We start from the raw sequence: 23,672 nt of genomic DNA, 5'->3' as shown, positions 1-23,672 counted from the left end.
CAGTCAAATAAAAGGGTTAATATCCCAAATATATGAACAGCTTACACAATATAAAAAAAAACCAATCTGATTAAACAATGGGCGGAGGATCTGAACAGGCATTCTTCCAAGGAAGAAATACAGATGGTCAACAAGCATAAATTAAAAGATTAGAACTACCATATGATCCAGCAATTCCACCCCTAGGTACTTATGAAAACAAAAAACACTAATTCGAAAATATACATGCACCTCAACATTCATAGCAGCATTTTTTATAATAGCCCAGTTACGAAAGCAACCTAAAAGTCCATCAACAGATGAATGGATACACACACACACACACACACACACACACACACAGAGATACTACTTAGCCATAAAAAAGAACAAAGTTTTGCCATTTGCAACATGACTGAATCTGGAGGGCAGTATACTTGATGAAATAAATCAGACAGAAAAAGACAAATACTGTATGTTATGACTTACATGTGGAATCTAAAATATAAAATGAATGAACATAACAAAACAGAAACACACTGATGGATACAGAGAACAAATTAGTGGTTACTAGTAAGGAGAAGGAATAGAGGAGGGGGAATATAAGGGTAAGGGAGTAAGAGGTACAAACTACTTTGTAAAAACTAAGCTATAAGCATATATTTATAGCACAGGAAATATAGCCAATATTTTATAATAACTATAAAGTATAATCTATAAGAATTTTAAATGTGTTGTACACCTGAAATTAATACTGTAAATCAACTATACCTTTATTTTTTAATTAAATATAAATTTTTAAAAAGATATGCAACAGAATAAAAAAAAAAACTCCAGGGTAGTCCACACAAAAACCTACACATAATATATGTTTATAGGAGCTTTGCTCACAACTTGCCAAACTGGGGAGCAACCAAGATATCCTTCGATAAACCAATGGACAAATAAACTGTGGTATTTCCAGATAACAGAAAATTCAGTTCAGTCATTCAGTCAGTGTCCAGCTCTTTGCGAACCCATGGAATGGAGCACACCAGGCTTCCCCATCCATCACCAACTCCCGGAGGTTGCTCAAACTCACGTCCATCGAGTCAGTGATGCCATCCAACCATCTCATCCTCTGTTGTCCACTTCTCCTCCTGCCTGCAATCTTTCCCAGCATCAGGGTCTTTTCCAGTGAGTCAGTTCTTCTCATCAGGTGGCCAAAATATTGGAGTTTCAGCTTCAGCATCAGTCCTTCCAATGAATATCAAGGGTTTCTTTCCTTTAGGATTGACTGGTTTAATCTTCTTGCTGTCCAAGGGACTCTCAAGAGTCTTCTCCAATATCACATTTCAAAAGCATCAATGCTTCAGCACTCAGCTTTCTTTTATAGTAAAACTCTCACATGCATACATGACATACATGACTGGAAAAACCATAGCTTTGACTAGACGGACCTCTGCCAGCAAAGTAATGGCTCTGCTTTTTAATATGCTATTTAGGTTGGTCGTAGCTTTTCTTCCAAGGAGCAAGCATCTTCTAATTTCATAGCTGCAGGCACCACCTGCAGTGACTTTGGAGCCCAAAAAAATAAAGTCTCTCACTGTTTCCATTGTTTCCCGATCTATTTGCCATGAAGTGATGGGACCAGATGCCATGGTCTCACTCTCCTCTTCCACTTTCATCAAGAGGTTCTTTAGTTCTTCACTTTCTTCCATAAGGGTCGTGTCATCTGCGTATGTGAGGTTATTGATATTTCTCCTGGCAATCTTTATCCAGCTTGTGCTTCTTCCAGCCCAGCGTTTCTCATGATGTACTCTGCATATAAGTTAAATAAGCAGGGTGACAATGTACAGCCTTTATATACTCCTTTTCCTATTTGGAACCAGTCTGTTGTTCCATGTACAGTTCTAACTGTTGCTTCCTGACCTGAATACTGATTGCTCAAGAGGCAGGTAAGGTGGTCTGGTATTCCCATCTCTTTCAGAATTTTCCAGTTTGTTGTGATCTATACAGTCAAAGACTTTGGCGTAATCAATAAAGCAGAAGTAGATGTTTTTCTGGTATTCTCTTGCTTTTTCAATGATCCAACGGATGTTGGCAATTTGATCTGGTTCCTCTGCCTTTTCTAAATCCAACTTGAACATCTGGAAGTTCACGGTTCACGTACTATTGAAGCCTGGCTTGGAGAATTTTGAGTGCTGCTTTGCTAGCATGTGAGATGAGTGCAATTTTGTGGTAGTTTGAACATTCTTTGGCATTGCCTTTCTTGGGACTGGAATGAAAACTGACCTTTTCCAGTCATGGGGTCACTGCTGAGTTTCCCAAATTTGCTGGCATACTGACTGCAGCACTTTCACAGCATCATCTTTTAGGATTTGAAACAGCTCAACTGGAATTCTATCTATATGGAACTATCATATTCATTAACAAAAAAATCCTAGGAGAACGGACTACAATTGCAGCCTGGCTTCCCATTCATCCCCATCATTATTATGATCAGTCAATAGGAACTGAGCACATATTGGAAATTTTAATATGATCTTGAGTAAATAGGATCCAGAGGTAACGCTGTTTCCCCCCTGGTGAGAGAGGTTCACAATTTAATAAAGTATATGACCTATTGATATGTACTTAAACTGTACTGCTGGGCTTCCTTGGTGGCTCAGACCTGCAATGCGGGAGACCTGGGTGCAGTCCCTGAGTTGGGAAGATCCCCTGAAGGAGGGCATCGCAACCAACGCCAGAATTCTTGCCTGGAGGGTCCTCATGGACAGAGGAGCCTGGCGGGCCACAGTCCATGATGTCACAAAGAGTCAGACAGCACTGAGCGACTGAGCACAGCACAGCACACTGCACTGCTATGAAAGCTAATATGAAGTCCAAAAACTGGGCTGATTTCTTGCCCAAGGCCTTAAAAGGACTGTAACCAGCTCCTTTTAACTTAAATGCTACCACTTTAGGACTTCCCTGGTGGCACAGCAGATAAGAATCTGCCTGCCTACACAGGGTACACTTGTTCAATCCCTGGTCCAGGAAGATTCCACATGCCGTGGCACAACTAAGCCAGTGCACTGAAACTACTGAAGCCCGAGTGCCCTAGAGCCAGCAAGCCGTCACTGCTGAGCCCACACGCTGCCACTACCGAAGCCCGTGTGCCCAGAGCCTGTGCGCCCCAGCAAGAGAAGCTACTGCGATGAGAAGCCCGTGCACCACAACTGGAGAGCAGCCCCCAATCTCTGCAACTAGAGGAAGACCACATGCAGCAAAGATCCAGTCAAAAATAAATAAATAATTTAAAAAATAAATGTTATCACTTTAGCTTAACAATGAAGTATTAATATAAAACAAAACCAGGTATACCTGCTATATACTTAGTTAAATACTGGTTAAATTTACCAAAGATTCCTGCAGAAGTCTTCGGTAGATTTAACATTCATTATTAACTTTCATGAGAGTGAAAGTGTTAGGTGCTCAGTCATGTCCAACTCTGTGAACCCATGGACTGTAGCCCACCAGGCTCCTCTGTCCCTGTCTCCAGGCAAGACTACTCGAGTGGGTTGCCATTTCCTTCTCTAGGGGATCTTCCTATCCCAGGGATCAAACCCAGGTCTCCTATATTTCAGGCAGATTCTTTACCATCTGAGCCACCAGGGAATCTCTATGAAAATTCACAGTATTAAAATATTACAGGTAATGTGCCAACTTCAGAGTCCTCTAAATCTTCTGTCAGGAAGATAATGATAGCATCATAAACAGAACTAAAATCTGGTATCACATATTACTAAAACTGACATTTATTTCCAAAAGGCTTTGACCTATGGTAACTGAACTCTGTAAAGAGAGAAGGCTGGCAGTTGGAGAAAAGCAGGTCTGTCACATTACTTAGTCAATGGCAGTTTCTATGTAATTTAGCCTCAGTCTTTTTGCTGAAATGATCTAAACAACAAAAGATTCATAATAAAAGTATATGGAGAAAAAAAGAAATGAGCTATTAAGCCATGAAAAGACATGGGGGAAGTTTAAATGCATAGTACTAAAAAAAGAAGTCAATCCGAATGAGGCTACATACTGTATGATTCTAAATATGTGACGGCACCAGACAGCGGCCATCACCAAAAACCTACGAACAATAAATGCTGAAGAGGGTGTGGAGAAAAGGGAAGCCTCTTATGCTGTTGGCGGGAATGTAAGTTGATACAGCCGCTATGGAGAAGAGTACGGAGGTTCCTTAAAAAACTAAAACTAGGGATTTCCCTGGTGGTCTATGTGCTCCCCATGCAGCGGGCCCACATTCAATCCTGGTCACAGAACTAGACCCCACATGCTGCAACTAAAGATCCCACCTGCCACAACTAAGACCAGGCAGAGCCAAAATAAATTTCAAAAAAATTTTTAAAAACCCTCAACAACAACAAAGAAAACTTTGTTTATAAATGGCCAAAGACCTTAACAAACATATCACCAAAGAAGATACACGGATGGGAAATAAGCATATGAAAAGATGCCTCACATTATATGTCATCAGAGAAATGCAAATTGAAACAATGAGACACCACTACAGCCATATTAGAATAGCCAGAATCCAGAGCTCTGATGACTCCACATGCTGGTAAAGATATGTATCAACAGGATCTGTCATCAATTGCTGGTGCAAATGTAAAATGACACAATCACTTTGGAAGACAGTTTGGTGGTTTCTTACAAAATTAAGCAAACTCTTACAATACAATCCAGCAACCATGCTTCTTGATATTTACTCAAAGGAGCTGAAAACTCCACACAGAAACACACACTCGGGATTTGCGGGCCCCGCCGCAGCCAACCCGGCTCTTCAATGAAGAGACGATGGTGGGCCGGAACAGCGCCATCGCCGCCGGCGTGTGTGGGGCCCTTTTCATCGGTTACTGCATTTACTTCGACCACAAGAGACGGAGTGACCCCAACTTCAAGAAAAGGCTGCGAGAACGAAGAAAGAAAACAAAAGCTTGCCAAGGAGAGAGCTGGGCTTTCCAAGTTACCTGACCTTAAAGATGCTGAAGCCGTTCAGAAATTCTTTCTAGAAGAAATACAGCTTGGTCAAGAATTACTAGCTCAAGGTGAATATGAGAAGGGTGTGGACCATCTGACAAATGCAATTGCTGTGTGCGGACAGCCACAGCAGTTACTGCAAGTGTTGCAACAAACTCTTCCACCACCAGTGTTCCAGATGCTTCTGACTAAGCTCCCAACAATTAGTCAGAGAATTGTAAGGTGCTCAGAGCTTGGCTGAAGATGATGTGGAATGAGAAACAAATATCAACATAATGATATCAATTAAAACATATTTTTAAAATCTTAACTCGGAAGATGATCAGCTCTGGGGGAGTAAGGGCAGATGAGCTTGTTATGGACTGTCCTCCACAGTGAAGTCTACCAAAGTTAACTTTTACTTTGTGTAGATCCATCTGTCTGTTTTATTTATTTTTCCCAGTGAAAAGTGTATTTTGATAGAGAGCTTTTCATTTTACAAATACACTCTGAGTTAGTGAAATATGCATTTTGTTTATTCCTAAAATGTGTAATTAGAATGTACATATAACATCCCATTACTTACATTAAAAATACCCAGTGCTCAGTTTTGAAAGATAGGCCCAAAAAAGTGTAGAAGAAAACTGAAGAATATACTTGCTTTGTTCTACATCAGAAAGTTGGCTGGAAACTTGTGTTGATCAAAACTGAGCATTAAAATAAGAGATTATTTCTTTCCATTTAATCTCTTAAATATGTTTAATGTGCTGCTATGCTATGACAACTTCACCCCCACCCTTGAAATGTTTTCTTTAAATCAGTGGGTTTGATGTGTTCTGGATATTTATCTCCTTGTATTTTAGATACATGTAGTTGCAGATAGCACCAGGAATTAGATGTCTATACATTCTTAATCTGGCTGAGTAAGCTTTACCAGTTAATGTCTGCCCACTTGCCTCATATATAAACTGAGGAAATGGGTCTGCTAATTCAGCTTCTAATTCCTTTGGTTCTGTGCAGCATTTTCAAATCCCTCTTTCTGAGGGAAATACCTGTTTGGGCCACCAGCCCTTGCATTTTTTTATACTCTGAATTTTGCATGCTTGCCTGACTTAGTATTTCTGAATTGGTTTTTTAAAAGGTATAACGTGCTGATTTTCACTGAAATCATGGTCCTGTCACTACTTTTGTAAATTAACCTGAGACGTAACCTTCACGGTAACTGGGACGATATGCTTGTAAAAGTGTTTGTTCCCTTTTGCTTTTCTCCTCAGTGTACCTCCTTAATCCCCTAGCAACCCTTATCTTGTATGAGAATAAGGTGTAACTTTTTGGCTGAAGACTTGAATGAAGATAATGGGACCTTTTATTCTCTAAATAGTGACGTATTATCTGCAGCCACAGATTGAATATCAGACCTAAGAATAAAGATCCTTGGTACTTAAAAAAAAAAAGAAACACACACTCGGTTGTTTCCAGCAGCTTTGTTCGTAACTGCCAAAACTTGGCAATAGCCAATAAATAAAGTGTGGTGCATGCAGACAACAGACTATTATTCAGCACTAAAAAGAAATGAGCTATCAAGCCATGAAAAGACACTGGAGAAAACTTAAATGCAATGAAGCCAACCCGAAAAGGCTACATACTGTATCATTCCAACTACATGACATTCTAGAAAAGGCAAAACTGTGCAAACAGTAAAAACATCAGTAGTTGTTGGAGGGTAGTTTTGGGGAGGGATGAAAAAGCAGAGCACAGAGGATTTTCAGGGAAGTGAAAATACGGTGTATGCCATCTTAATGATGGATACATGTCATTGCACACTTGTAAAAACCAACAGGAAATACAACACCAACAACAAATCCTAAGATAAACTATGGATTCTAAGTGATTATGATGTGTCAGTGTAGGTTCAACCTTGATAATCTACCAGTGTACCATTCTAATATGTGATGTTTACAATAGGGGAAGCTTCGAATGGGCAGGGGTAGAGAATATATGGGAAATCTCTGTATCTTCCTATTTTGCTGTGAACCTAAAACTGTTTTTTAAAAAATTAAGTCTTAAAAAAAAAGTAGTTCATTAAAAAATGTTGGGGAAAGAGAAGCCTCTGAAATTACTTCCAAAAATTCGCATGCATAAATCTCAACCACAGTCCACATTTGTTTAGAAGATGAGTGATAACTACTATTTAAAGTAGACTGTGTGGTAGAAACTATACTAAGCATTTAATACCTCACTTAACCAAAAAAAAATCCTCAGCATATGGAAAAATTTGGGTTCTAATGTATAATCTTCCTAGAGAATCCTCCTCAGAGAGAAACTCTTCACACATCAACACCAACAGACTTTAGACTGATCAGAGCAGCAGTCTTTATAATAAAGGAAATACGATGTATAGAACTGACTTTTGGACTCTATGGGAGAAGGCTAAGGTGGGATGATCTGAGAAAACAGCATCGAAACATGTATATTATCAAGTGTGAAACAGATCGCCAGTCCAGGTGGGATGCATGAGACAAGTGCTCGGGGCTGGTGCACTGGGATGACCCAGAGGGATGGGATGGGGAGGGAGGTGGGAGGGGGGTTCAGGATGGGGAACACATGTAAATCCAAGGCTGATTCATGTCAATGTATGGCAAAAACCACTACAATACTGTAAAGTAATTAGCCTCCAACTAATAAAAATAATTGGGGAAAAAATAAATAAATAAAGGAAATACGAAGACAAATTCAACTGTCCATATTCAAGTCAACATAGTGCATTCATAGAGCAGAAAAAAACAGGATGAAGTAAAGCTGTACACAACAACATGAATGAATTTTAAAACATATAAAGATGTAAAAGTGAGCAAAAGAAAATCCCAGAATATAAAAATGGCATCATAGTATATGTTAATATAAAAAACAGGTAAAAAAAGTAAAATACTGTATTAATATTAATATTATATTAATATACATTCATCGGTGGTAAAACTATAAATAAATGCAAGGAGTAATTATCACAAAATTCAGCATAATGACTGTTACCTCGAGGAGGGCCTTAAAAGGTACTATAAATTTCTATTGACCTGGATGGCAGATATATGGATGGATGCTTGAATTATTATTATTTTTTCAATTACATAAATACTCATATGTGCTTCTTTGTATGTATATTTAGTAATTTTTAAAAACCCCTCTAGATTGGCATAACGTCAACTTTACAGATAAGGAAAGAAAGATTATATAAACTGTCCAAAGTTAATACCGCAGTTATAAGTTGCTGAATTGAAACTTGAAATCAAGTTTGCCAAATTTCAAAAGTTATGCTCTTTCTTCTATATAACTTCTGCTCTAGCTGCTGGATACTAATCTTTACACAACTATTAAGTGCTGGAACTTTGTGACTTAGGTGATTTAGGGAAAAAAAAAAAAAACACTAATCTTTGCTAATAAAATAACATACAAAGGGAAGTAAGATCCCATATGCCACACTGAGCAGCAGCCAAAAATATACAGATGTATGCAAATATAAAGCTAATGATCAACTGACAACAGGACAGGTGCTATTATCTTCCAGTGTTAAACGCTGTTTGTTCCTCTTGTAACAATTTTTCACACTTGCAAATACCTGGTCATAATTAAAGGTTTAGCTTTTCTCAAGCTAGTTGACCTATACCAGAATCAAATCAATTAAATGATGTTACATTAGCATCCAGTACTAAAACAATGATCTAATGATGCCAAGATTTTCAGTTTCTTCATTTATACATAAGCATTGTGAAAATGCAAAGAAGAGAACCTAAGGCATCCTGGAGGTCAAATCCTGAAGCTTTCACCTAAAAGCTAACTTTTTTTTTTTTTTTGGCCATGCCACATGGTATGTGGGCTATCAGCTCCCTGATCAGGTATCAAACCAGCACCCCTTGCATTGGAAGTGGGGAGTTCTTAACCACTGGACTGCTGGGGAAGTCTTTAAGAGCTACTTTGACCTTGGGCAAATTACTTTACCTCTTTGAGTCTGTTTTAGATCTCACAAAATTTTGGCCAGAATTAAATGAGATAATATAGGATAAAAATGTTTAGGTCACTGCATTGTTATTTCAGAGAAGGAAATGGCAACCCACTCCAGTATTCTTGCCTGGAGACTCCCATAGACAGCAAAGTCTGTGTCCATAGGGTCACAAAGACACGGACACGACTGAAGTAACTTGGCATGCATGCGTGCACTGTATTTCACAGATGTGCAACAAATGTTCATTTCCTTCCTTTTATTCTAGGAATGGGAAAGAAAAAACAAAAAAATAAAGTAGAGGAATCTTTAAAAACAATAGTTTTTTTAGGGAAAAATAAGAACAATTTAGTGGTAAAAAAGATTTATCTCAGAGTTCCCTGGTGGTACAGTAGATAAGAATCCACCTGCCAATGCAGGGCACATGGGTTCGATCCCTGGTCCAAGAAGATTCCACATGCCATGGAGTAACCAAAGCCCGTGTGCCACAACTACTGAAGCCTGTGTACCTAGTACCTATGCTCCACAACAAGAGAAGCCACTGCAATGAAAAACCCATGCACTGCAACTAAAGAATAGCCTGTGCTTGCCACAATTAGAGAAAGCCCATGTAGCAATGAAGACCCACTACAACCAAAAAAAATAATATTTTTTAAAAAAGATTTCCATTAGCAGTGATAATAAATATAAATAAAATTCAGTTCTCAAGATTTTATTTCCTCTACAGTCCTTTGATGAAGATGAGAACTTTAGAGTTAATAAAACATAGTATTCCCTCAGAGATATAAACGATTAAACCAAATTACTGTTTCTGATCTGCTACTTATTGTACTATGTAGAACCATTCTTTTCAAATTATAAAACAACTCAGCAATATATCATGGTATAGGAAACGTAAACCCAATCTTTTACCTTTTGGATTCAGGAGGCTGTCTCTTCTTTATCATTTCACGGAGCCTTGCAGCTGACTGCAAAATACACAAAACATAATACATGTAAAAATACTATCTTATAAAAAAAAATACTGTAACTACATAGCTTACCTTCTAAAACATTTGAGTATCTGCTACTATCTGTACACTAAGCCAAGATCTGTACAGGAAGTAAAGAACCTTGAGATATGACAACTGTTCTTGGTAGTAGACATGAGACAAAGACACTATCAATAATAAAGAGAAGTATATAATACTGTCTAAAGTACTGACATTCTGGTTCCTGGGACCAGGCTACTAACAAGTTTACATAAGTAAACATTTATTAAATATGCTATTACAAATTTTCAAGTTTAACTTATACTTCAGGCAACCCTTTGTGGGTGTTTTCCAGAAAAGTTACAGGTTGTACTTCCATAAATCAATAGTAATTTCTGTTAACTAAAGTCAAAATCAGAGATATTTTTGTCTCCATTTCCGATGAATTTTCAACTGTGAGTGACTCAGCAATTTAGTGCCTTATATTAACTCACCCTCCCTCCCCTCAAAATGCAAATACACACTGAATATTTAGGAATTTGGTATGTCCAGAAACTATTTAATAAAGCCAAGGGTTTAATGTATTTTAGGGGGAAACATCACACATCCTCCTGGACAGCTCTTCTCACACACATAGAAGTTTGACTGCAGTGTGAAGACCTTCAGTGTAAATTATACCTTTAGTAAAGATGATTAGAAAACATTAGCATACTTATGGCCATTAACCCTTAAAGCTGACAATACTAACCATATTCTCCTCTATTCTTTTCTTCAGTTTTGGCTGTGCCTCGAGGCTTGTGGGGTCTTAGCTCCCTGACCAGGGATAGAAAGGAGTGAGGGGAAGCTTCCAATTACAGCTTTAATACAACAGTTTAAAAAAAAAAAGTCTTGGAATCAATAAAATATGGTAAACTGTATTAAGTGTAAATCTTGCTAATTTTACCCTCCCTCATTTGACACTATGAAACCTGATACTATGAGTATTTTATTGACCTACTGGCAAGAGGAATAGAATCTCAGCTTAGATTAGAAACTTCAAACAAACCTCAGACAACTGAAGAGAAGCAAAAAAGTTTGCATTTTCTGATATGTTCTTCAGTCTCTTCCTTTCGTATGGTGACAATTCTGAAAAATCATCCTGTAAAATAACACCAAAAAGATTCTGTTATTTACATAATCCACAGCAAAAATACCTCACAAAACTAGCTGTTGCATTCTCCACATGTATATGTTCCTTCAAATTGCACCTACCATGGTTATTTTATGTTATCTTACCAAACAGCACATAAACTTTGCTGCACTGGATACTAAGAGAAAAAGTCTGGGTTTGGGATAATTGCAGGATATATGCATGGCTTCCCAATTAAATAACAGGTGATCTGATATCAGAAGTCAAGTAGGATAGCCCAATAACACATTATTTCCTACTGGCCCTTAACTATATTATTTCACAAAGTGACCTTTTTATTAAGCAAAACAAGAAAGAACTCAAAAACAAATTTTTAAATTCACTGAGATTAAAGAAATTCAATAAAAAAGAGAATCACATGAGCAGAAAAGACAGTTTTAAACTAGAGAATCTTGGAGGTCCGATATCCAATTAATAGTTACTGTCGGGGGTGGGGGGGGGTGGCGGCGGGGAAAGGAGCAGAGAAAATGGAGGAGAGAAAATCATTAAAGAAATAATACAAGAAAGCTTCTCAAAACTGAAGAAATGAGTTTCCAGATTAAAAGGGCCCAACGTGTATACAACACAATGAATGAAAACAAGACTCAAGCCCAGGCACATCATCACATCATCATTTCTCAATACCTGAAGATGAGTGAAATAAAGAGAAGATCCCAAAAGTTTGCAGAGGGAAAAATAGACCACAAAGAACCAAGAATGATAACTTCATAATATCCAGGAAGCTAGAAGACAAAGGAAGAATGTGCGAAAAATGCTAAAGAAAAATTATTTTTAACTTACAATTCTAAATTCAATAATGCCAACAATCAAATGTAAAGCATAAAGACTTTTTCAGACATGCAAACTATCTGTTGGGCTGCCCAGGTGGTGCGAGTGGTGAAGAATCCACCTGCCAATGCAGCAGATGCAAGAGACCCAGGTTCAATCCTTGTGCTGGGAAGATCACCTGGAGAAGGAAAAGGCAACCCACTCCAGTATTCTTACCTGAAAAATTCCCATGGACAGAGGAGCCTGGCAGGCTACAGTCCATGGGGTTGCAAAGAGTCAGACATGACTGAGCACTTACCAGCAGCAAACTATCTGTCATACACCAGCTTTCAGGAAGTTACTATAAGCTGCACTTCATCAAAATTAGACAATAAACCAAGAAAGAGAAAGATAGGATCCAGGCTACAGAAGTCCAACACAGGAGAGAGAAAAAAAGAAATTTAAAGAAAAACAGTAAAGAGAAGGCCAAGAAAGAGAAAACAGTCCAGAATGATGGAGGGTCCCAGAAAACATTTTATGAATTATATACATACATATACACAGATATACAATATATATAAAGCCATTAGAATTCTTTGATTTATACTAAGAAAAATTTTACAACTCAGGTAAAGCTTGGACTATATGTAACGCAGAAGGTAAAAACATGGGAAGGAGGAGACAGCACACATGTGTAAACTTAATCTTCTATAGTAAGTCAACAGATAATGTGAAATAAAAGCTAAAATGGCCTAAAGTATAATTTGTCTGTTGAGCAGTAATCACAAATAGGTATGTAACAGAAAATTGCTGGCTGTTTAGATTTGGTTCCGTGTATACATACATGTGTGTAGATATGGAATTGGGGCTTCCCCACTGGTTCAGTGGTAAAGAATCCACCTGCAATGCAGAAGAGGCAGGTTCAATTCCTGGACCAGGAAGATGCCCTGGAGAAGGAAACGGCAACCTACTCCAGTAGTCTTGCCTGGGAAATCCCATGGACAGAGGAGCCTGGTGGGCTACAGTTCATGGGGTCACAAAGAGTTGGACATGACACCGTGACTCAACAACCACCACGTAAGGAATTACCTTTGTGTGAAACTAAGATCACGGCATCCAGTCCCAACACTTCATGGCAAACAGATGGTGAAAAAAGTGGAAACAGTGACAGATTTTATTTTCTTGGGCTCTAAAATCACTGTGTATGGTGACTATAATCATGAAATTAGAAGACGCTTGCTCCTTAGAAGAAAAGCTATGACAAACTTAGACATCATATTAAAAAGCAGAAACATCATTTTGCCGACAAAGGTCCATATAGTCAAAGCTATGGTTTTTCCAGTAGTCATGTACAGATGTAAGAGTAGGACCATAAAGAAGGCTGAGCACGGAAAACTTGATGCTTTCAAATTGTGGTGCTGGAGAAGACTCTTGAGAGTCCTCTGGACTGCAAGGAGATCAATCTAGTCCATCCTAAAGGAAATCAACTCTGAATATTTACTGGAAGGACTGATGCTGAAGCTTCAGTACTTTGGCCACCTGATGCAAAGAGCTGACTCACTGGAAAAGACCCTGATTCTGGGAAAGACTGAAGACAGGAGGAGAAGCAGGCAGCAGAGAATGAGATGGTTAAATAGCATCACTGACTCAAAGGACTTGAGTCTGAGCAAACTTCAGGAGACAGTTAAGGACAGAGAATCCTAGCATGCTGCAGTTCATGGGGTTGCAAAGAGTCGGACATGAACAACTGAACAACAACAAATATATACACACACACACGGAATTATGACTTACAGGTATGTACATGTATCAATTTGACCAAAATGAAGATTTTTCTCACACAAATAATAGTGGCAGCAAAGGTGAATGGTTATTTTGTCATTGCCTTGAACAATGCCTCTCAGAGGAAAACATTACCACCACCATCATCAGGGACTTCCTAAGAATCTATCTTAAAATGCTGCATTTGGACATCAAAGGAATAAAATTTAAATGATTCTAATTACCACAGGAAAAAAATAAGACAATGTATTAATAAAAATCAGACTTTTTTCGAGGTATGCATCATTCAAACTATTCTCACCCATTACCTGCCCCTCCAGAACTTGCAACATCAAAGACCAACCAAAGAATATCAAAGTGGGCTCTCAAAGTAAATATAGGAAACAGAAATGTTTTTAATCCCATTAATGTTTTATCTTCAGAGACACTTAAGCAGTTACTGCATATATAAAATAAGAGGGAAAATGCTACCTTTAGAAAACAAAAGAAGAAAAGTAACTTGAACTAAAAATGTGCTTGATGCCAAAAATTTACCAGCTGTGTGACACATATATAATGTTCTCCAAATGACAACAGTGTAGAGATGGAAAACAAATCAGTGGTTGCCAGGGGTTAAGGCTGGTGGGAAGGAGGGCCGCGGGCTTAACTACAAAGGGGTAGCCTAAAGGAGATCTTTATAGAGATGGAACAGTTCTGTATCACGATTGTGGTGGTGGTTACATGAATCTACACACGTGATAAAATCATATAGAACTGGACACACACCTAGTACCAATATGAATGTCCTGGTTTTGACACTGCAGTGTAGTTATTTAAGAGGTACTCACTGGGGGAAATTTCCTGGCTGCCTAGTGGTTAGGACTCTGCGCTGTCACTGCACGGGTTCAATTCACGGCCAGGCAACTAAAATGCGACAAGCTGTGTGGCACAGCCAAAAAAGTTAATTAATTGATAAAAAAGAAAATAAGATGTACTCACTGGGGGAAAACTGGGTGAAGGGTAGATGAGACCACTCTGCACTATTTTTGCAAATTCCTATGAATCTGTTATGGAGAAGGAAATGGCAACCCACTCCAGTGTTCTTGCCTAGAGAACCCTGTGGACAGAGGAGCCTGGTGGGCTGCTGTCCATGGGGCTGCACAGAGTCGGACACGACTAAAGCGACTTAGCATGCATGCATGCATCTGTTAAACACTTCGAAATAAAAATTTTAAGAAATATACATTTCTCAGCTAACATCATACTTAACAGTGAAAGACTGAAAGCTTTTCCCCTAAACTCAGGAACAAGATAAATATGTCTGCTCTCACACTTCTATTCAACACTGTACTGGAAGTTCTAGCCAGGGCAATTAGGCAAAAAAGGAAATAAAAGACATTCAGATGGGAAAGGAAGAAATATAATAATCTTTACTGCCAATGACATGATCTTATATGTAGAAAATCTTAAAGAATCCATACACAAAAAAATGAGAGTAAACAACTTCAGCAAAGTTGTAAGATACAAGATCAATATACAAAAATAAGTTGTGTTTCTGTACATTAGCAATGAACCATCAGAAAATGAAATTAAGAAAAAAATACCATTCATAATAGTATCAAAAAGAATAATATATTTTGGGGACTTCCCTGGTGGTCCAGTGGTTGGGTGTCTGCCTGTCAAAGGGACATGGGTTCCACCCCTCATCCAGGAAGATCCCACAGGCTGCAGGGCAACTAAGCCCTCAAGATACAACAAAGGAAGCCACTGCAATGAGAAGCCCATGCACCACAACTACCAGTCAGTTCAGTTCAGTTCAGTCGCTCAGTCATGTCCGACTCTTTGCGACCCCGTGAATAGCAGCACACCAGGCCTCCCTGTCCATCACCAACTCCCAGAGTTTACTCAAACTCATGCCCATCGAGTCAGTGATGTCATCCAGCCATCTCATCCTCTGTCGTCCCCTTCTCCTCCTGCCCCCAATCCCTCCCAACATCATGGTGTTTTCCAACGAGTCAACTCTTCGCATGAGGTGGCCAAAGTATTGGAGTTTCAGCTTCAGCATCAGTCCTTCCAATGAACACCCAGGACTTATCTCCTTCAGGATGGACTGGTTGGATCTCCTTGCAGTCCAAGGGACTCTCAACAGTCTTCTCCAACACCATAGTTCAAAAGTATTAATTTTTCAGCACTCAGCTTTCTTCACAGTCCAACTCTCACATCCATACATGACCACTGGAAAAACCATAGCCTTGACTAGATGGACCTTTGTTGGCAAAGTAATGTCTCTGCTTTTTAATATGCTATCTAGGTTGCTCCTTTCCTTCCAAGGAGTAAGCATCATTTAATTTCATGGCTGCAGTCACCATCTGCAGTGATTTTGGAGCCCCCCAAAATAAAGTCTGACACTGTTTCCACTGTCTCCCCATCTATTTCCCATGAGGTGATGGGACCAGATGCCGTGATCTTAGTTTTCTGAATGTTAAGCTTCAGGCCAACTTTTTCACCCTCCTCTTTCACTTTCATCAAGAGACTTTTTAGTTCCTCTTCACTTTCTGCCATAAGGGTGGTGTCATCTGCATATCTGAGGTTATTGATATTTCTCCTGGCAATCTTGATTCCAGCTTGTGCTTCTTCCAGCCCAGCGTTTCTCATGATGTACTCTGCATATAAGTTAAATAAGGAGGGTGACAATATACAGCCTTGACGTACTCCTTTTCCTATTTGGAACCAGTCTGTTGTTCCACGTCCAGTTCTAACTGTTGCTTCCTGACCTGCATACAGGTTTCTCAAGAGGCAGGTCACCACAACTATACACAGCAACAAAGTCCCAGTGCAGCCACAAGTATATATAAAATTTTTTTAAAAAAGAATATACTTTGACACAATTAACCAAAGAAGTGGAAGACTTGTGCACAGAAACATTGAAGGAAATTAAAGAAAATCTAAATAAATGGAAAGACAGTTCATGTTCATAGACTGAAATACTTAATATTTTTAAAATGGCAATATTCCCCAATCTGATCTATAGATTCAATACAATCTCTGTCAAAATTTTAAATGTCATTTTTGCAGATATGGATAAGCTGATCCTAAAATTCATATGGAAATGAAAGGAACCCAAAATAGCCAAACAATCTTGAAAAAGAATCAAGTTACAAGACTCACACTTCCTGATTTCTAAAACTGAGTACAAAGCTACAGTACTTTGGCCACCTGATGCGAAGAGCTGACTCACTGGGAAAGACCCTGATGCTAGGAAAGATTGAGGGCAAGAGGAGAAGGGGGTGACAGAGGATGAGAAGTTGAATGGCATCACTGACTCAACGGACATGAGTCTGAGCAAACTCAGGGAGAAAGTGTTGGACAGAGAAGTGTGCTGCAGTTCATGGGGTCGCAAAGAGTCAGACACAACTTGGCAACTAAAGAACAATATTAACAGTATTTAAAAGAAGGTGGTACTGGCATTCGGATAGGCAGACAGATCAACTGAATAAATCTGAGTCTAGAAATAAATCTATACACCTATGGTGAATTTATTTTCATTAAGGAAGTCCAGACCATTCAATGGGAAAGAAGAGTTTTGACAACAAACTGCTCTAAGACAAATGTATATCCACATGCAAAAGTATGAATTTGGATCCTTATCTCATGTCATATATAAAAATTAACTCAAAATAGATCAAAGGCCTAAATTTAAAAGCCAGAACTACAAAACTCTTAGAAGAAAATATACATGTAAGTTTCCAGAAACCTGGATTTGGCAATGGTTTCCTAGATATGACATCAGAGCATCAGCAACAAAAGAAAAAAAAAAAAACTGGACTCAAATTAAAACTACTGATAAAATTTCTAACAATTAAATTTAAGGACTCCCCTGGTGGTCCAGGGGTTGGGAGTCTGTCTGCCAGGACAGGGGACATGGGTTCGATCCCTAGTTCAAGAGGATCCCCCATGCCATGGAGCAACCAGATCCGTGCAACAAAACTACTGCCAAGTGTCACAACTACTGAAGCCTGTGTGCCTAGAGCTGACGCCCCACAAGAGAAACCACTATGAGAAGCCCACACACAACAAAGAGTAGTCCCCATCTGCCATAACCAGAGAAAGCCCACGAACAGCAACGAAGACAAAAAATGCATAGAGCAGCCAAAAATAAAAATAAATGTTTTAAAATTTAAAGTAAAATTCAAAACATTTGTACAAAGGACCCTGTCAAGAAAGTGAAAACAAAGTCCCAGCATGGGAGAAAATATTTGCAAATAATATATCTAGTAAAGATCCAGTGCCCAGAATATATAAAGAACTCTTACAATTCAACAATACAAAGACCAAAAAAAAAAAAAAAGGACAACTTAATTCTTCTTTAATTTTTTAATTGAAGAATAATTGCTTTATAGAATTTTGTGACTTTCTGTCATACATCAACAATAATCGGCCATAGGTACATCCACGTCCCCTCCCTCTTGAACTTCCCTCCCATCTCCCCCCCCACCCCACCCTTCAGCCTGTCAGAGTCCCTGCTTGCCTTCCCCGAGTCACCCAGCAAATTCCTACTGGCTATCTGTTTTACGTGTGGTATTTTAAATTTCCATGTTACTCTCTCCATACACCTCACCCTCTCCCCCCTCCCCTCCCCCAACATCCAGGTCTGTTTTCTCTGTCTGTTTCTCCATCGCTGCCCTGGAAATAAATTCATCAGTGCCACCTTGCTAGATTCCATATACAGGTGTCAGTATACGATATTTGTATTTCTCTTTCTGACTTACTTCACTCTGTATAATAGGTTCATCCACCTCTTTAGAACTGACTCAGATGGGCACGACCTAATTTTCTAAATTGGCAAAGGACTTAAATAGACATTTCTCCAAAGTACAAATTGCAAGTATGCACATGTAAAGATGTTCAACATGATTAGTCATTAGAAAAATGCAAATCAAAACCACAATGAGATACCACTTCACATCCACTAGTAAGGCTATAACCAAAATAGTTAAGGAGTGAAGTAACGGTCACAAAAAGACAAACACTGTATGATTCCACTTATATATGGTACCTGTAGTAATCAAATCCATACAAACAGAAAGTAGAATGGTTATGGGCTGAAAAGAGCTAGGGGAATGAGGAGTTTTTTAACAGGTATGGGCATGTGTGCTAAGTCGCTTCAGTCGTGTCCGACTCTGCGACATTATGGACTATAGCCCACCAGGCTCCTCTGTCCCTAGGGATTCCCCAGGCAAGAATACTGGAGTGGGTTGCCATGCCCTCCTTCAGGGGATCTTCCCAACCCAGGGATCAAACCTGGGTTTCTTATGTCTCCTGCACTGGCAGACAGGTTCTTTACCACTTGGGAAGCCCTTATGAGAATAGAGTTTCAGTTCTGCAAGATGAAAAGAGTTCTGGTTTTCCAATATGTACATTTACATAACACTACTGAACTGTACACTTAAAAATGGCAAAGAGGTGAATTTTATATTGTGCATTTTACTTCAATTAAAAATTTTAAATGTTAAAAAAGACCTAAGTATTACTGAGGGTATACAGAGATTGGATTTTTTTTTTTCACACATTGCTGTTGGTTATGTAAAAATAGGGCAGTCACTTTGGAAAACAATTTGACAATGCCTCAAAAAGCTAAACACAGTTACCCTATTTCACTCCAAGGTGTGTGTGTGTGTGTGTGTGTGTGTGTGTGTACCCAAGAGAATGGAAAACATCACATAAAATCTCACAAGTAAATGCTCATGGCAGCATTATTCTTAACAGCAAAAAAAAAGTGAAAACAAAAAAAAAAAAAGTGAAAACAATTCAAATGTCCATCAACTGATGAATGCATAAATAAAATGTGGTATATCCATACAATGGAATATTATTTAGCCATGAAAGGAAATGAAGTACCAATACATGCTACATGAATGAACCCTGAAAACATGCTAAATGAAAGAAGTCAGTCCAAAAAAGCCATATATTGTATAATTCCATTTATATGAAATGTCCAGAATAGGCAAATATACAGAGACATAAAGTAGATAAGTGGTTTTCCAAGGCTGAGAGAGGGAGGGGTAAGGGTTTATAGTCACTACTGACAGGTATGCAGTTTCTTTTTGGAGTGATAAAAATTTATTAAATTGGATAGTGATGATGGCTGCACAGCTTCATGTATATACACAAAAAACACTGAATTATACACTTTACTATATGGGAATTCTGTCTTAATAAAGAAATAAATATATGCTTGATGAGAGAAACCAGATATTTACATAGTCTCAAAGTATCTTCCTCAAAGTATTCAGTAATTACCAAGGGAAAAATATTAAGTTTACACTGGAAAATCCTGGCAGACACCACTTTAGCTAAATGATGAAGGTCAACATCACCAGTAAAATATCAACATCATGTACACTCTGATATGATACACTGAGGGCACCTTCACTTCTGTGGTATCCTTCCCCAAAATGCAAAATCTTAATCTGATCATGAGAAAATAGCAGATAAACCCAAACTGAGGGCTTCCCAGGTGGCTAAGTGGTAAAGAATCCACCACCAAAGCAGAAGACTTGGGTTCAATCCCTGTGTCAAGAAGATCCCCTGGAAAAGGAAATGGCAACCCACCCCAGTAACTCTTGCCTGGGAAATCCCATGGACAGAAGAGGCTGACAGGCTACAGTCCATGGGGTCACAAAGGGTCAGACACAACCTACTAACTTAACAACAACAAACACAAACTGGGGGACATTACACATCATTATATGTCTTTGATGTGACAAAAGCCACCCTTCATTTAGAAAGAAATAAGCTTATAAACTAAATACTGTTCCTAAAACATGGTACCATAAATTTTTACCCCCAAACGATAATTAACGAGAGGGAAGAGAAAAAAAGAATGAAATGTTCTAAAAAAGATGTGAGATCTTTCAGCTTGTCATAAGAGAATGTATGCTAAGCATTTATGACTCTGTTTGACTATCTCCAGGACTCACTATCTCATGTTCTAATTTCTGACCCTATTTGTTGCTGTTGTTTAGTTGCGAAACCATGTCTGACTCTTTTGAGACCCCATGGACTGTAACCCGCCAGGCTTCTCTGTCCAAGGGATTTCCCAGGCAAGAATACTGAAGTGGATTGCCATTTCCCTCTCCAGGGGATCTTCCTGACCCAGGTATTGAACCCTAGGGTCCTGCATTGGCAGACAGACTCTCTACCGCTGAGCCAAAGGGAGAAGCCCTATTTATTTTACATCAAAACAAAATCTGCTTTATATTAAGCCTCAAATACTCAGATCTTAGAGTCTAAGAGGCAAAAGAGACAATCCAGTCCACTGGCTCTCAAAGTGCAGTCCTGGACCAGTCTCTAGGAAGCTATTTTAGACATTCAAATTCAACACTCACTCAAAACTTCTGAATCAGAAACAGGTGGTGAAGGCCTGAAACAGGGTTTTAACAAGCCCCCCAGGTAATTCTAATACAGGCTTAAAGTTTGAGAACTACCAATCTCATCTAATTCCCTCACCATAAAAGTGACTTGCTTAAAGGTACACAGTTTCTTAAGAGTGGCCATGCCTAAAACCTAGGCTTCCAACCCCCAGTCCAATGCATTTCTGACAGCCCACACTGTCCCACCACAGGTCCTAGTTCATTACAACACCGCCTCAATTATCCTATCTCCCTTTCCCTACCATCATTTTCTGTTCCAGTTCCATCTACTTCTTATCACATGGTAGAGTCATAAAACTTGTCACTTTAAATGAAATACAACATTCCCGGTAGGCAATAAGAGCCAAAAGAATTAGATGCTTAATTCTTAAACTGATTTGAACTATCATTTCAAACAGAATTAGTGTTTTTCATGTATCTTCTCTACTACACCGTTTGTCTCCTTTAAGTAATTAAGGGAATTATTCAGCACATCAATGCAGTCAATTAATGGTGATTTTCCCACCTTAACATCGAGAGTTACTCAAGTACTATATGTCCTTTACAAGTCAACCTCTTCTGGTATACTATGCGTAAACAATGTGAAGGCGAGCAAGACACGGTAAAGTAGGAGTAAGCTCAAAAATAAGTGCAGCAAACTGAGAAAGAGAGAGAAGCAAAGTCAATCCTCTCCTTCACAAACCAAAACCAAGAGCCTCCCAAAGAAGGAAAAAAACAAGAGCCAAACAAACTCAAGGAAAGTATCTGTTGTACATTTAAAAAATAAAATTTCACTTAAGTGTAAATTAGATGGTAAAATAATTTGTTTGAGCTAAAGAGACCCTTGATAACTGTGGCTTAACAAAACTCCAAATTTTTAAACATGAAAATCTGAGTAAGCTAGTAATTAGATTCTTACCAGGCCTGGTGTGGTGTCTTCATCACTGTCTCCTTCCTGGCTGCTTTCTGTATCAGCACTGAGAACCACTCTATCTGAAGGGCTCTTGGACTGCCATTTGTTGCTTTCAGCATGAACATCCAAGGATGATTTTTGCAGAGTGGATTCTTCCTTGGAAGATGTGGCTTCCATCTTTGGAGTTAAAATCCTTCTGCAACTTTTCGTTATTTCAGCTTTCTTAGATTTCTTACATGTCACTTCATTGTTAGAATTCTTATCTAATAGGGATTTGGGGCGCTTAAGTTGGCCTGCCTTGTAGTTACTCAGTGAAAAGGGGACCAGATACACCTTAGCTGTTTTTCCTAAAACTGTAGTCTGTACCGGTCTCAGAGATACATCAGCGATGTTTTGGTTTTCCTTATATTCATTCACCTATTCAGGTCAATAAAGGAAAAGAGTATTAAAATTCCAGGTCCTGAGCCTTTTCTTACTCTTTACAACCCCACAGACTACAGACCACCAGGCTCCTCAATCCATGGGTTTCTCCAGGCAAGACCACTGGAGTGGGTTGCCATGCCCTCCTCCAGGGTTATCTTCCCAACCAAGGGATCGAGCCCACTTCTCTTCTGTCTCCCGCATTCTCAGGCAGGTTCTTTAGCACTAGCACCACTTGGGAAGTCCCACAGATCTGTATAAGTACTTCTAATTCCTATTTCATAATGACAACATAAATCCCAGCTGACAGCCTGTAAGGAAACTTTTTTTCCCTCCAAAATCTAGATACCTAATTCATTAACCTAAATAGAATTATTATACTGCGCACATTTCTGAGCCATGAGTCCCCCAGACCAATAATAAAAATGACTACAATTTGTAATTGAGAAAACTGAGAAAAATTGAGAATAACTGGAATTGTTCCAAGAGTGGGAAACGCACCAAAACGACTGCAAAAACAAACGCAGACTTCCTGATCCCAGCCTGACGCTGTTTCTGGGGTTACTGATAGACATCTTCCTTGGGGCTAAGGGCCCAGTTTCCATAGAGGAAAACCAGGACAGGCATCCCAGCTTATCTTTTGAAGCAACACCCGGAAAAAACCAAAACCCGTTACTGAGAGATGCCCCAAAGAGCGGGAAGTAGCAGCGAGGAGGTGCCGGTTGGCAAGTTCTCCCCGGCCTATGCCAGGCATATCCCTCACGAAGAATGAGGCAGCAACACACCCAAAAGGGACAAGCGGTTTCTCACATTCACCTGAAGTCGCTCTCTGGAGCCCCCCTTCTGCTCAGCCTCCGCGCGGGACCCAGACATCTTTCCGCAGCGTAGCTGCCGGCGTCTTCCCGCCAAGACTGCGGCGAGAGGCGGGGATGAGTGGAGATGGGAGGGGCGAGGAGGAGCCCTGCGCCGGGGAGGCGCGGGCGGCGAAGGGTGGCGCTGCCCCCGGCCGGCGGGAGGGCGAAGGGGCACGGGGCATTACATTTTCGTCTAGGTACGCAAGCTTGCCAGCCTCACCCCAAACTCAAATTCTTTAGGGAAGCGAAGGGACCGAATCGACATTTTTACCTTGTATCCCGGTGGTTTTTGACGCTGCTGCTGCCTGTATCTTACTTTGAAAACCACTTGCGCTTCTCCTAAAGAAAAACCACCTCGCCTAGCAATGTGAACCTGGAAAAGATTCAGGGGTACTTAGTTGCCAGATGAACTAGAGAAGAAATGAAATCAACCTGCCGGC

The 23,672-nt window shown here is 39.5% G+C and overlaps 1 protein-coding gene and 1 pseudogene across 9 annotated transcripts in view; one reads left to right on the top strand and one right to left on the bottom strand.

Annotated features, from left to right (window-relative positions):
- The window catches only part of WDR76 (WD repeat domain 76), a 56,335-nt gene that overhangs the window by 31,265 nt on the left and 1,398 nt on the right, over window positions 1–23,672 (bottom strand). For 4 of the 9 annotated variants that reach the window (XM_043489900.1, XM_043489899.1, XM_043489902.1 and 1 more), the window contains exons 2-6: window positions 23,504–23,605; window positions 23,189–23,289; window positions 21,965–22,375; window positions 10,982–11,074; window positions 9,878–9,933 (exon numbers count right to left, since the gene is read on the bottom strand). In XM_043489900.1, coding sequence (XP_043345835.1) covers window positions 9,878–9,933; window positions 10,982–11,074; window positions 21,965–22,375; window positions 23,189–23,251 — 623 coding nt within the window. In that variant the 5' untranslated portion in view covers window positions 23,252–23,289; window positions 23,504–23,605. The remainder of the gene's footprint in view (window positions 1–9,877; window positions 9,934–10,981; window positions 11,075–21,964; window positions 22,376–23,188; window positions 23,290–23,503; window positions 23,606–23,672) is intronic. The other 5 variants (XM_043489908.1, XM_043489905.1, XM_043489906.1 and 2 more) reach the window with 2 other exon arrangements.
- On the top strand, window positions 4,810–5,249 carry LOC122455067 (annotated as a pseudogene).

Source organism: Cervus canadensis, chromosome 17 (genome assembly GCF_019320065.1).
Source record: "Cervus canadensis isolate Bull #8, Minnesota chromosome 17, ASM1932006v1, whole genome shotgun sequence".
NCBI classification, from domain to species: Eukaryota; Metazoa; Chordata; class Mammalia; order Artiodactyla; family Cervidae; genus Cervus; species Cervus canadensis.
Note: the sequence above shows the minus strand (reverse complement) of the source record. Positions and strands in the feature narration are given on the sequence as shown.